This window comes from Papaver somniferum, chromosome 6 (assembly GCF_003573695.1).
Source record: "Papaver somniferum cultivar HN1 chromosome 6, ASM357369v1, whole genome shotgun sequence".
NCBI classification, from domain to species: Eukaryota; Viridiplantae; Streptophyta; class Magnoliopsida; order Ranunculales; family Papaveraceae; genus Papaver; species Papaver somniferum.
In genome coordinates this window covers 123,137,981-123,152,802 of record NC_039363.1, presented here as the reverse complement: position 1 = coordinate 123,152,802, position 14,822 = coordinate 123,137,981, and the positions used below count along the sequence as shown (strand labels likewise).

The window sequence follows — 14,822 nt, the reverse complement described above, 5'->3', positions numbered from 1 at the left end:
GGTGGTGGAGATTCTTTCAAAACTTATAAACGATGCGGTGAAGAGAGGTCAGCTCTCTGGTTTCCAAGTGATGGAACATGGCTCTATTATTTCCCATCTCCAATTTGCGGATGATACTTTGATTTTCATTGATGCGACAATGGAGGAAGTTAGACGTCTTTTCATCAACTTGACTGTTTTTGAAACTATTACGGGTCTGGAGCTGAACTTAGATAAGAGCACTATGATCAGTGTTGGAGCTGAAAGGGTTATTGATGATCTTGCCAGAGAATTAGGTTGTAAGACAGAGAAGCTTCCTTTCACTTACATTGGCATGCCAATTGGAGCTCATTGGCGTAGCACTTCAGTGTGGGATCATGTTTTGCTCAGAATGGAGTAAAAGTTGGCTTCGTGGAAGAAACGACAACTTAATAAAGAAGGTAGGTCAATTCTTATTAAGAGTTGTCTTGCAAGTCTATCTATCTATATATCTATTATCTTTCGCTTTTTCATCTTCTGGTAAGTGTAGAAAAGAGAATGATTAAGATTATGCGTAACTTCTTGTGGGGCGCGGTGGAAGGTAGAAGGAAATTGGTATGGGTTTCTTGGAAGAAACTTTGTATTCCGAAGGTGAATGGGGTTTTAGGTGTGAAGAATTTGAGGAAAACAAACCAATCTTTGTTGATCAAGTGGATTTGGAGATTTTCGAATAGCAAAAATAGTCTATGGAGGAGAATAATGAATCAAAAATTCTCTTATAATACTAATCTTCTAATTTCTAACGTGTATGATAATCCTCAAGGAAGGAGCCTTTGGAAGAATGTTACTAATATGGTGTCATTAATCCAAAACATGGCGACTTTCACGGTAAGGAATTGGAAGGTTATTCGGTTTTGGAAGGATCATTGGCCTGATAGGGGTATTTTACAGGATCTTTTTCCGGTTGTTTTCAAGGCAGCAAGGATGAAGAATGCTACAGTTTTATACATGATTGTGAATGGGGAGTGGGTTTGCGAATTCAAGAGACGTTTAAATATGAATGAGCAACTAGAATGGTATTTACATTATGTGCATGTTTTGGTGGAAGAGGACGACAAACTGGAGATCATGGATAATTTCAGTACTTCGAATTGTTATGAGAAACTCATATGTGACTTGGATGAGTGCGGTTTCAATCAATTACTTTGGAAATCTCATATTCCCAACAAGGTTAGTTTCATTTTGTGGGCTACTTTTCATGATTCTCTTCCAACTAGGGATATGCTGCGTCATCGTGGTATTGACATAGAAAGTGAACAGTGTGTTCTATGAAATAATGTTAGGGAATCTGCGAATCATATGTTTATTCATTGCACTTATTATTTTGAAATTTGGAAGTACCATTCAAAATTGCTTGGCCTATACCAAGCACGTTGCTTCAATTATTTGAAGATTGGACCAGCAACGTGTTGCGTGGTAAAGGAAGACAGGTCTGGCAAATATTGCATTATGCGATTTGTTGGGTTTTGTGGAAGGAAAGGAATGGAAAGGTTTTGGAGATCGACATAAGTATATGCATGAAAGTATTGATTTGGTCAAACAATTGGTAGTTTTATGGTCTTGTGATAATGACACTTTCAAGTATGTTGCTCCAAGTCTCATTTGGAGTAATTGGGATACTCTAATGTGTACGTAATTGACCTTGAATTACTCCTTGGTTCTCTTTTTTCTTTTAATATAACCTTCTCTTTCAAAAAAAAACTGTACAGAGAAAAAAATAATAGCACACAATTGCGATCGAAATCCACAAAAAAATAATTGACACTTTTTCAAACTGCATGCACCATACAGTTTGTAAAATGTTTCATTTAGATATCAGAGACTTTATGGTATGTTAAGAATACAATCCACTCATTTAATTAGGTCCAATATTATTAATAAAGAAAAAAATATCTTCATTTTGGAATAATTTAGAGGTCTACTACTGTAATTTATTTATATTATGTATATAATTATGTAAATATTGCAGTATTATATAAGAATTGTAAAAATTTTTGTTTAAACTATCACCAATTTAAATTAATTAAAAGAATGAAGAATAATTTTACGAGATTTTTCATATTTGACAACAAATAATTACGAATTTTACTAATATAATCCCGAGTTTTCTTTTGTTTTCCTAAAAATCAAGGGGGACAATTTTTTCTTTTTTTTGACTTGTTATTTTTTTTTTGTTTCCAAAACTGTCATCACTAGTCCAACGGTGGCTCCGCCACTGTAGATGGTGAAATCTCGATGAAGGGCAAAATAGTCATTTTAAGTCCGGGGCCAAATAGTTTTCTGGGCCAATAGTTTTCTTTGAGGTTCTGCAAAACTAAAATGGGAAAAGACTGGACGTAAAAGAGAGCTCTGAAGACAAGTTCCATCCCCATTGCCAAAAGACAAGCACAACCCCATAGGGAAAAACTCAGCTCTCACGAGAGAGGTTCATCCCTTGGTCTTTAAGACACTTATAAACACGATTTCGAGTATACGTCCCCGCGTGATACTATTGATCGTGATGCCGTGACTCCTAACATAATCCTTGACAAGATACTGTTGGTCACGTAGGCTCTGTAGACTCGTATAACGTCCACGACTGACTTATGAACCAGAGCAGCCATGATTTTCAGCACGTCCTTGCGAGAAGCATCTGGTATTAATGGCATCATTCTTAGTATATGTCCCCGGAGAGATGTTGATGGTCATGTAGGCTCTGTAGATGCCTAAAAATATCCACATATGACTTTATGAACCAAAGCGAAGACATTCATGGCTCTTGTAAGTACGACTCACCCCTATTTGAGATCATGGATTGATTCCTAGTAAATCATCCAGAGATATGGACTGGTCACGTCTACTCTAGGCCTGGCTCGACTTACTGAGGCCTCTTATATAATTCATAGAACATCCCTACGAGATATTATGCTACGAGTCCGATGACATACTTCTTGAACATCCTTTCGAGATACAAATGGTCATGGGTGCCCCACTATAAGGACACAATCGTAATTAACTCCTAGCGAATCCCTTCAAGATAGCTGGTCAAAGACACGTGAGCCAAGGTCTCGTAGAGATGTTATTAGGCATGCAAGCCTCCTTCTTTGGCTCAAACATGTACCAGCCGACTCCGAAGAGACTCGATCTCATGAGATAAGCGCCGATTGACTTCATGCTAATCCGAGCTGAACCAGCTCTTCTGAATATTTATGTACAAGCACACGCCTCATCTAGGGAACATGCCTTTTTTCTAGCGTTTCAAACACATTCAAGGCTAGTAAATTGAACATGGACTGTACATGTTTATCAAAAATGTGGAAAAACTCCCTTGAGCTCCTCATACTTGACAAAGGGACAGACATGAAATATTTTGGTCTCCACATGATATATGTGACCGACCACAAAAAGATAGAGTCTAATCTTAGCTCCTCTCGCACTCTATTAACGATTTATGAGGAGTTGCTTGCCTTTCCACGTGACTTATCCTAGTCCTATTCAAAAAAATCAGAGAATGTCTTTCTATCTTGGTCAACGTCGATTATGAAAAATATTTTCTCTCAACATATCACCACAAAGGATGACTCAGTCGCACAAAACTGGAAGGATATCAATTAGAGTTTTGGTCTGGCGGTCTACGACATGTGCGTGAAATACTCAGCTTATTTCTCACCCCAAAAGAGAGTAAAGACGGTGAAATAAGGAGGTAAACCCAACCTAGTTTATCTCTAGCTATACATGAAGAGACGGGAAAATTTCTTTGCAGGCAAGCAATCCTATTTTCACCGACTTGATATTAGAGAATTCAGATATAAATAGATCCTGTATTTCTCCAAGCTAACACACAACTTTCTCATAATCTCTCAGAGTTGTTATTCATTCTCGGTTCTCTCTATTCACCTCTCCTTCCATTCTAAAGACCGTCCTAACCTCTCATATTACTAAAGAAACATTTGAACGACCATTGTGCATGGTTTAGACAAAGACTGTTCATGCTAAACCTCCCGTAAGTCACTTCCAAAACCCAAAAGCTCACTTTTAGCCTCTCACTGATTTTAGGTAACTACACAACAACGCTCCTATCAGCTGTTGAATCACTATCCGCTATTAGTTATTAACCACTATAAACAATCCTGAAATAACAACTCACATTCACCGATAACTCAATTAACTAGTAAGTATTAACTACAGCCATTACTACTCTAACATTTAACTAAGGGTTAATCCTGATAAGGGCACCCCAATCAAGGTTCATGGAAATGTTCTTACCAGGTAAGTTAACGAGGATTTAGTTTTTTTTCTCATAAATAAAGAAATATTTCTCGTGATTTAATCGACAAGATATGGAGGATGCATACTGAGGAATGTAATCTCGGGTAGATTAATTAAATACCCATAATTTTGACACCCAAAAAATATGTCCTTATACGATAATATATATACCCCCATCATTTAAAAACATTATCCATTAAAAAATAGATTACCTTAATACCCTCAATTATAATCATTTGTCATTTACAAACCTTATCCATTAGCAAATTTCTTTCTCTGTTACTTCACAGCCACTACCACCACTACCACTCCACCACCAGCACCGCTGCCACCACCACTGCCACCACCACTGCCACAAACCACCACCACTTACTAACTACAACCAGCACTAATATTTCACCACCACAACAACTGTCGATGCTATCACCGCCGCCACTGCCACCAAAATCTGGTGTCAACAACCGAAGTTGATTCAAAAATTAAAAGTTAAAAAAAAAAAAGCTTTAGTAATATATATTCCAGTTTTTTTTTTTGTCAACAATCGAAGTTGATCATAGTGAATGGAGTCAACAACCAAATTTGATACAAATAACAAAAAAACATTCTAGTTCAGTTGTGTCATCTCAACAATGGAAGTTGATCCCAATGAATGGGGTCAACAACCAAAGTTGAGACAATAAATAAAAAAACACCAGCTTTTTTGAGTCAACAATGGAAGTTAATCCCAGGAATGGAGTCAACAACCAAAGTTGACACAAATAACTGAAAAATATTGTAATCCAGTTGTGTCAACAATGTAAGTTGATCCCAGTAAATGGAATCAACAACCAAAGTTTGAAACAAAAAAACAAAAAATGACATATATGAATGAGTGAATTTGGTGTGAGTCGAACACGCATCATCTGATGTGGAGTCAGTCATGCTACCATTACACCACAAATTCAACATTTGAAGAACTTTACAACTATAAAATCCAACAACACCACCACTACCATCAGTCGAAAAACAATACACAAACACAAACCAGAAAGAAATTAAGCTAACTTTTTTAACAAACATGAGTAGTTGATCCAATAGAAAATGTTTTCAACAACAGGAGTAGTTGATCCATAAAAAATGGTGTCAACAACAGTAGTTGATCCCATAAAAACTGAAGTCCAGAGATCCTTCGACCACGGAAGTTAATACCTAAGAAACATACTTATAAAATGGATCTAGAACAGTATTGGCTTCAATATAAAAGAAATGAAGAACAGTATTGACCATGATTATCAGATTACACGAATCTGAGAAGCAGCATCACGATGAACCTTATCAATTCGATGGACTGAAATTTTTTGATGAAGATTCAGATGTTGATAATTGGTCGGAAGAAGAAAAAAGAGGTACAATTAGCATTTCTAATGATATTTCCCCAAGTTCTAAAAACAGTAGCGATTCAATTTTACCTGCTAGTGGTTTTAGGGTTCCTGTTGCGGTTAATGGATTATAAAATCCTCTCTTGGAATATTAGGGGATTAGGTGATGATTTAAAGATAACAACAATTCATAATGCAATATGTAGAAATCATGCCTCAATTGTAACAATTCAATAAACTAAAAAGAAGCTGATAGATGATACTTTGGTCAAAAAACTTTGGGGAAATAATAGGTGTGACTATATATAGTTACCATCAGAAGGACGATCTGGAAGGGTACTGGTTATGTGGAATAGAGCAATTTTGGCTATGGAGGATAATCTTATTGGAGCTTTTTCAGTTTCAATTAAATTTAGAAACTTCTCTGATGACTTCAATTGGATTTTTACGGAAGTTTATGGGGCAACTGATCCAGCAGATTATGCTCAGTTCTGGCAAGAGATTGATGATATTCGTTTGTTATTAACTGATCCTTGGTTGATTGGTGGCGATTGAAATACAGTGTTGTATCAGACTGAAAGGAACAACTCTGGTGGATGTGTTAGGAGCAGAAGGTGTTTCAGAAAGTTTGTAAATAATCATAGTTTAATTGACATTCCTATGTCAGGTGGATGTTATACCTGGACAAACTCGCAAAATCCTCTTATTCTGGTTCAGCTTGACAGATTTATCTTCACTGCGGAATGGGAAGAAAGATGCATATCTTTAGTGCAGTACAAATTAAGAAGGCCAATATCTGACCACGCACCTATTCTATTGGACTGTAATGCAGGTAACATTTATAGGCCACCTTTCATATTTGAAAATTACTATTTGAGTCATCCAAACTTTTTAGTGAACATGAGGGTGTAGTGGGATAATTTGACCTTCTTTGGCAGTCCAAATTTTATACTGGCTAAGAAACTTCAGGCACTCAAGTTTTTCATTAAAAAGTGGGGGAGGGAAACATTTGGTTCTTTGCAGCTTGAAGTAGATAGTTTGGAGAAGCTTATCGATGTTTATGATAAGAGAGACTACAAAAGTTAAGCACAATCAAGCAACTTTGAATCTTGCAAGGAAGTGGGATGCAAGGTCAAAAGGACAGTGGATTGCAGATGGAGAACGAAACTCTAAGTTTTTCCATATAAATTTAATCTTATAATCAAAAAGTGAACTCAATTAATTCTCTCATTGTCAATGGGGAAATAAGTCATGACAAAAAGATAATAAATGAGGAAGCAAGGAGATTTTATGAGAATGTATTCACTGAAAGTGTTAGTTCGAGGCCTACATTTGATAATCTGGATCTTCCTTCAATTAGTGTTCTTCACAACAAGGTTTTTAAAATCGTGCGATTCACGATTCGAATCGTATGATTCGCTTCATTTTCTACCAAATCGATTCGAATCGCATGTGTAAAGCGTTTTGCTTGAGAATCTTTAGTCAACCTTGGTTAACTACGATTCTGGACTTAATTCAAAGGTGTAGAAATGATTTTTCAAAAATGGGAGGGTGAGTTTCGAACCTGTGATTTCTAGCATCACACGCAAGGCCTCCAACCAATGTTTCAGCTTGGTTTTTGGTGCTAATACTTGATAATATTTTGTACTTATAGGAATTATTCATCAAAAATCAAACCTTAGGATTTATTTTTGTGGTTGAACGATATTTATAGGCATAAATTTGCGATTTGATAATCAACCATGAATCTACGATTCACGATTTAACATACGATTCGATTCACAAAATTCAAAAACGATTCACGATTCGATTCACGATTTAAAAACTTTGCTTCACAGCATCATGTTGGAGAAACCGTTTGAAGAAGAGGAGATAAGGAAGGTGATTTGGGGTTTTGGGACTAATAAATCACCGGGTCCGGACGGCTACACTATGGAGTTTTTCAAAGTTGTATGGGATGTAATCAAAGTGGATTTGATGGCTGTAATGAAGGAATTTGAAACTACCAGAAGATTATATTGGAGACTAAATTGCACAAACATTGTGATGATTCCGAAATGTGATGGGCTACAAGTATGCACAACTTCAGGCCCATAAGCCTTATTGGAGGCATGTACAAAATCATCTCAAAAACTCTTACCGAAAGATTAAAGGTAGTGATGCCTTCAATAATATCTGAATTTCAAGGGGCTTTCATGGACAGCGGGAAGATTACTGACGCCATCCTTATTGCTTCGGAATTGATTGATGCTAGAGAGAAAAAAAATGTACCTGGTTTGGTGGTGAAGGTGGATCTGGAGAAGGCGTTCGACAACATCAGCTGGTGCTGTTTGGATTATACTCTATCAAGGTTTGGTTTTGGTATGGTATGGCGAAATTGGATTAAATGGTGTTTCTCTACTGCAAGGTTCTCTATGACTATAAATGGAACTGCCTCAGCAATGTTCAGAAGTGGTAAGGGCATAAAACAAGGTAACCATATTTCACCCTTTCTTTTTATCATGATTGTTGAAGTGTTGTCTGTGATGATCAAAAAGGCGGAAGATCTGGAGCAAGTTGTTGTTTTTAAACCTTCTAAAAATGCTTTTTCTATCACACATTTACAGTTTGCGGATGATTTGATAGTGTTTCTATATGATGATGTCGAGAAGATTCAAAATTTTAAGAACATCTTATTAGATTTTGAACTAACTTCTGGATTGCGAGTCAATTTTAAGAAAAGTGTTGTTGTGGCAGTAAGGAATGCTTTGTACACTGATGAGTGTACATTGTTATTTGGGTGTCCAATGACTTCATTTCCTATGAAGTATCTAGGTATTCGACTTGGTAATAAGTCAAAAGTAGTTGGCGTTTGGGATATCATTTTGCAGAAGTTTCAAAAGAAGTTGGGCATTTGGCAACGAATATACTTATCTAAAGGAGGTAGGTTAATGTTAATTAAACATGTGTTGTCTAGCTTACCTGTATATTATTTGTCATTGTTTCAGTTGCCTGCCTCGGTAGAAAAACAAATGGAAAGAATTATGAGGCAATTCTTATGGGGTTCTTCTAATAATAAAGCAAAGAAGAGCTGGGTAGGATTCAAAAAGCTAGCTTTGTCTAAAGAAAGAGGTGCAATAGGAATTAAGAAGCTAAGATTAATGAACAGGGCTTTACATGCGAAGTGGATATGGAGATATGGAAAGGAAGAGAAAGCTTTATGGCGGAAAGTAGTCGATCATAAATTTGGCAGTAATCCGAAAGCGTTCTATCCATCCTCAAACAATAAGCCAGTGGGAAAGAGTCTATGGGCAGGTATTCTAAAAAGTAATTCTACTGTGGTTCAGAATTCAGTTCTTAAGTTTAATAATGGCGGCAGGTTTTTTTTTTGGAAAGACATTTGGTTAAATGGTCATGCTCCAATGATGTTGTTTCCGGCTTTATTCAAACTTAGTAGGAGCAAGGATGCCACTATTCAAGAAATGTTAATGATGTCCAGCAATGATACATGGAATTTTTCTTTAAGTAAACTACTTAACGATCAAGATATTGAGGATGTAGCACATCTTTTGAATTTAATTTCGGCTATTAACAGCGACAGTGGTGGTGACCAAAGAAACTGGGAGCCAGGTAATAACATTTTCTCGGTTGCTTCTTGTTATAAAACTTTGGAAGACGATGGATTACTGGTATTTCCTTATAAGTGCACATGGAATCCGAGAATTCCACCGAAAGTTATTTTTTTCGTCTGGACTCTTTGCTATGAGGCGGCTCCTACTTTGGATACATACAAGAACAGAATTGTGGTAAATGGATGTTTGTTGTGCAAAAAGGATGCTGAATCTAATCAACACATTTTCCTACATTGTGAAACCACAAGGTTAGTTTGGAATTATTTTCTGGATTTCTATAATCTAAGTTGGGTTTTCGAAGCTTCAGTTAGGGACACAATCTGGGAATGGAGGAAAAAGAAGACAAACAATTCTCACCCAATACGTCAGCGAATTTGGGATAACTACCCTTTCGCAATTTGGTGGGCGATTTGGATCGAGAGGAATGCACGTCTGTTTAATGGGAAGTACAAACACCTTGATTCTATAATTGACAGTGTAAAGGTGTTTGTGTATAACTGGTGTATGGGAACGGATATTTTTCAGGGTTACTCTCTGGATTCAGTATTGCATAATTGGGATGCAGTCATGAGATAGATGTAATTTTTTTGTTTCTTTAAAAGCTCTTGAATAATTGAGCTTTTCTATTGTTTTCTCTATCAATCTACCACTCTCTTGGTGGTGAATTAATTTTTCCTTTAATATATTATCCTTTTTGAGTAGAAAAAAACATAGACATCTTCTTGTTGAAGCCAGAATATTTTCAACTTATTGAGCATGTTTAAAGCTTTCAAGCTTCTTGGAACTATAAATTCCAAGATATATACATGCACTTTTATATTGGAACTATAAAAATGTATATACATCGTCTAAATACAACTACAAAACCATTGCACATACATATTGAATGTAAATTTTTACATTTTTATGGGTATCTTTCTATATTAATAATTTTGTGGATGCCTAGAAATATTAATATAGGGAGGTTTTACTGTATAATCAAGCAAGACTTTGACAAAACTAAAGTCTAAGCAAGAGTCGGAAAGAAAAACTAAAGCAAAAGCGAAAGTATACAAAAATATCACGAGATTTTTCTACATGGAAATATCTTGACGGTCACGACTTTGATGGGATTCACGTTCATAGAGAAGCAAATCATGTTGCAGACTCTTTGGCCAAATACGATATTAGCATTATAAATGACCAAGAATGGTCCCTCTGGATACAAGTATGTATACAAGAGGATAATCCTGTGTAATTTGACCTTTCCAATACAATTTTTCTTATTAAAAAAAATAAAAAATAAAAAACAAAACATTCCCATGATTTCTAACCTTTAACTTAAATAGTCGGGTGTACTATGTAAGTACTGTATATGTTTAATCCTATGTTTAAAGCAAAACTAAATCTGAATTATCGACACCAGATCTGGTCAGATCAATCTTTTTCTGCTCAGATCAACCTTTTTCAACAACAAAACCATGAAGAACAACCTTTTTCTGCTCAGATTTAGTCTATTTTGGGCTAGATCTGAGCAGATTTCTTCTATATTTCTTGTTTTCTAGGTTAGTTAGTAGTTGTAGCCTAATTTTTATTATGTTTTCTTCTTATCTACACCATTATGGTGGTTTTATGTGCTCTTTTGAGGTTTATCTTCGCTTTAATGGCGGTTTATGGTTATTGGGTTGGGTTTCAAGATCGATAGTGATGCTCTTCAACGACGAAATCTTCATCTTCATCGGTGATTTCTTTGACGATGGAAGCTTCATCACTAGTTTCAAGAGATTTGAGCAAATCACTCCTATTTTAGGAGCATATCTTTTTAAAGAAGAAAAACAAACTAAATGGTTGGATTCTAATTCCGCGAGAAACCATTCTTCCTACGATTTAATCGGATCTTATTCATACTTGTATTTGTCTTACTCCGATAATCCTTCTCTTTCTCTTGTCCGATTTCTCGGTATTGTACTTGTACGCTATGTTCTTGTTACTTTGTATTCTCTTATTTTCGATTTTAAATTCATTGTAACCTTGAATTTCCATTAATGAAAAGATTCCTTGTTTATCCAAAAAAAAAAAAAAAAAAAAACATTCGACATCAGTAAAACACCTTCGGTTGAGCTAATTAAAAAGCATTTCTTTTGGGGGATAATTCCCTCTAATGTGAAAGGTCACCTTCAAATATTGACAACATTAATTTTGTGTGTTAACAATTTGACGAACACTTGAAAACAAAACATCATTGTTGTATAACTGACTAGGCAATGCAAATCAAAGGAATGTATAGCAAGAACAAAATAGTGTATAGGAAACAGAGTTTGTAAAATGGTTTCGTTTTTACATCATTTATTGCCTACTTACACCTGGTGAAGTTAATTCTACAAATGTTGCTGATCCCAGGACTCGATGTTAAACATGGTATTTAGTCGAACCCCGCGCTAGTCAGATATAAATTCTTGATTGATTCCAACTCTTTCACGACCTGTACCATTTCCATTCGGTCTTTAGGTGAGTCAGCTGAACACATAACGTCAATGTTGACAATTCCGGTCAAAGCCTTGCATAACTTAGCCTCGGTCTCACCATCGATTTGAATTTTGCTGTTGTTATCATCATCTTCTTCGAGATTGACAGTAGCAAGTAGTACTCTGGGATCAACAATCTGCATTACTCGATCTGGAGAGAGAGCAGCCTTAGCAAAGGTATGGAGACTCAAACCATCCATGAAGACGCCATCTGTAGGTCTCCTTCCAGAAAACATCTCTAGCACCATGATCCCATAGCTGTAGACGTCCGCATTAGGATACCTCTCTACCCATTCCATACTCTGCATTATGTTAATAAATTGGTTAGGTAATATACATTTAAATGATATAATAGCTTTGAACGCTGTGATTTCTACTAGCTTACTGGAGTGAGATAATTATTTTCTACCTGGAGCAGCATAGCTAATCGAACCCCTTATCCCGACTGAAGTGCTGTTGTTTTGTTGTTCAGAATTAAAATTGATGACGACTTCACCAAGAAACTTTGCCAAACCGAAATCACCAACATGGCCGTTCAGGTCATTGTCGAGTAAAACATTGCTTGGCTTTAGATCACAATGAACTATTGGTGTCCCGCAATGATGATGGAGATAACCTAATGCAGAAGCAACATCGATGGCCACATTCAGTCTCTCCATAAAACTCAACGATCTCCTCGCTGACCTCTGAAGTTGTTCGTCATTTGCAGTCGGGTGCAACCAGTTCTCAAGATTCCCGTTTGGCATGAATTCAGAAACTAGGTCTTTGAATTCATTTCCTTTATAATCAGTAGTAGAACATGAAGTTAAAATCTTCACAAGATTTCTATGTCGAATGCATCGAATTGCTTCACATTCAGCCATGAAACTTTTTGAAGCACCTCGCCGTTTAAGATCTAGCACTTTCACTGCAACAGTTGTTGTTGTCTCCTGCTTTAGTATTAATGATCCTTTATAAACAGACCCGTAACTTCCCACTCCGACTAAATTTTCAGCGGAGAAACCATCTGTTGCTTTTAGAAGCTCTTTATATGAAACCTTTTGAAACATACTATCCAAAGGATCTTTCAACCGCAAAGAAGGTTGCTTTGCCGCTTTTCTCCTCCAAAACCATATGATCAGAAAGGAACCCAAGAAAATAACAAAGCTACCAACTCCAAATATTATTAACAGCAGTGTCTTGCGAGGGAATGTCTTGCTTAGTTTCCTGATGCCAAGTCTTGGGCAACTCGGTGAATGTAGCCTCGGAATTCCTCCACAAAGCTTATCGTTACCGAGGACTGAGAATGCACTTATATTCTTGAAAATCCCTTGTTTCGGTACTTCACCCTCAAAGTTGTTTGAAGACAAATTCAGATACTCGAGGGAATTAAAGGACTCCAAATACTCTGGAATCCGACCGGATAACCTGTTGAGCGATAGGTCTAACTTTTGGAGTCCCCTTGAAAGTTTTTCCAAGGATAGAGGAATGATCCCTTGAAATAAGTTACCTTGTAGAGAAAGTTCTAGTAAACCGAGACAATTCTCCAAAGAGCTTGGAATGCTTCCAGATAATTGATTATTTGATAAGTTGAGGTAGCCAATCTTTTCCAAGTTACCCACTTCCGAAGGCAAATTATTATTCCAAGATAAATCCAGAAACACCAGTGAGGAAAGTGTTGGGTGCAATAATCAAAAACAAAGAAAAATTAAATAAGCAAAAGTTATTGATACTTAGCTCTTTTATAATGGAAGTGATTGTTTTGACGAAACGAACAAGCTCCCCGTATCTCCGCAACAGCAACAAGGCAAAACTTTGGAAAATAGAGTGAGTCACGTGTTCAACACGCTGTCCTTAAGACATTAGCGCCCGGCTACACTCAAGAGTGATGCTATATCCCTCACAGGACGGATATCTCCAGGATAAAACACCCTAATACACCTACTACTAGCATATGTAGTAGATGCTCAACTTGAGCTTGGCAACTCCGAAAAAACCGTTAAGGAAAATCGCGAATGCTTAAAAAACCGCTATAAAATATTTTCCCTTAGGGGTCCCTCTAAAATATAGAACAACCCCTTTCCCATAGATTTTACAAAAGTAGTGAATTTCTTTATATAATTGACAAATACAACTTAAGAAAAAAAACTCCCCGATGTGGGACTAAAAGCTTTATATAGTTTCTTAAAACTACTAAAAATTGGAAACTCCACGATGTGGGACTAAAAAGTTTCATTCACAAAATAAAACAATAAATTATATTTTTTTATTAAAACTTTAAAAAATTATTTTTTTATTAATCGTTTTCCAACAATCCCCCACATGAATGAAAACTCAATAAAACATGAAAACACAGATAGATCTTGGTAAATAAACATCCCAACCTCACGATCCAAACAGACTGATCGTGCAAGTGTTGAAATCATACTAATCATTTCTACGTCCTCTCCCTCACAGAAAAGTGTGTTGACCCCAGGGTCATACTATGGATTGCATAAATCATAATAGTATTGAGAGCTTTCATCTTTAATTCTCACATGGTGAGACTATAGGTATCTTTCACCAAAGTGAAAAAGCATGAACTAGTGAACCCTTAGTGACCTTTAGGTCCTAAGTTCCAGTAATACCAAAACCATCAAAATGAAAATCACATAAAAAACGCAGGAAATACCATTTTAGGCAGAGGTGTCCATGAGGTCTTGAACCTTTGCTTAGTGAGATATTACCAGAATTACTTGCTAGAGACAGTGAACTATGTCTTGAACTGCTAGCATTTGATGTAATTCGTGATAACAACCACGGGTGATATCTCCAAGATTGCTGCCAAGCTCGTGTCGTTTCGTCCGTTTTGGCCCTGGACGTATCCTGTTTCTCAGAATGCTCTAGAGAATCAGCTCATATTCTCACAGGAAGCGACCCACTTCCTCATTCAGATAGGTGAGTTTCCATAAAGAGTGTTACTGCTACACCCCACTTCAATCTTAAATTGAAACTATAGAACTCATTAAGACTTATTAAAAAGTCATCCTACACATGCAGTCACACTATCACGTCTACACCATAGGGAAGGGACAGAGAATGAAAATCTCTGATAGTGTTTACCT

At 36.5% G+C, this 14,822-nt stretch overlaps 1 protein-coding gene across 1 annotated transcript; it reads right to left on the bottom strand.

The window, feature by feature from the left end:
- Positions 1-11,479: 11,479 nt before the first annotated feature.
- LOC113286127 (probable LRR receptor-like serine/threonine-protein kinase At3g47570) lies at positions 11,480-13,498 on the bottom strand. Its single transcript, XM_026534832.1, has 2 exons — positions 12,149-13,498; positions 11,480-12,041 (listed from the first exon to the last, which is right to left on the bottom strand). Exons 1-2 carry the CDS (start codon positions 12,786-12,788, stop codon positions 12,013-12,015), a joined length of 669 nt encoding a protein of 222 aa, XP_026390617.1. The 5' UTR covers positions 12,789-13,498; the 3' UTR covers positions 11,480-12,012.
- Between the last annotated feature and the right edge of the window lie 1,324 nt (positions 13,499-14,822).

Coding starts and splice junctions, on each gene's coding strand:
- LOC113286127 (XM_026534832.1), bottom strand. CDS start 12,788: ATGTTTCAAAAGGTTTCATATAAAGAGCTTCTAAAAGCAACAGATGGT. Junction 12,042..12,148: donor GATTAGCTATGCTGCTCCAG/GTAGAAAATAAT, acceptor AACATAATGCAG/AGTATGGAATGGGTAGAGAG.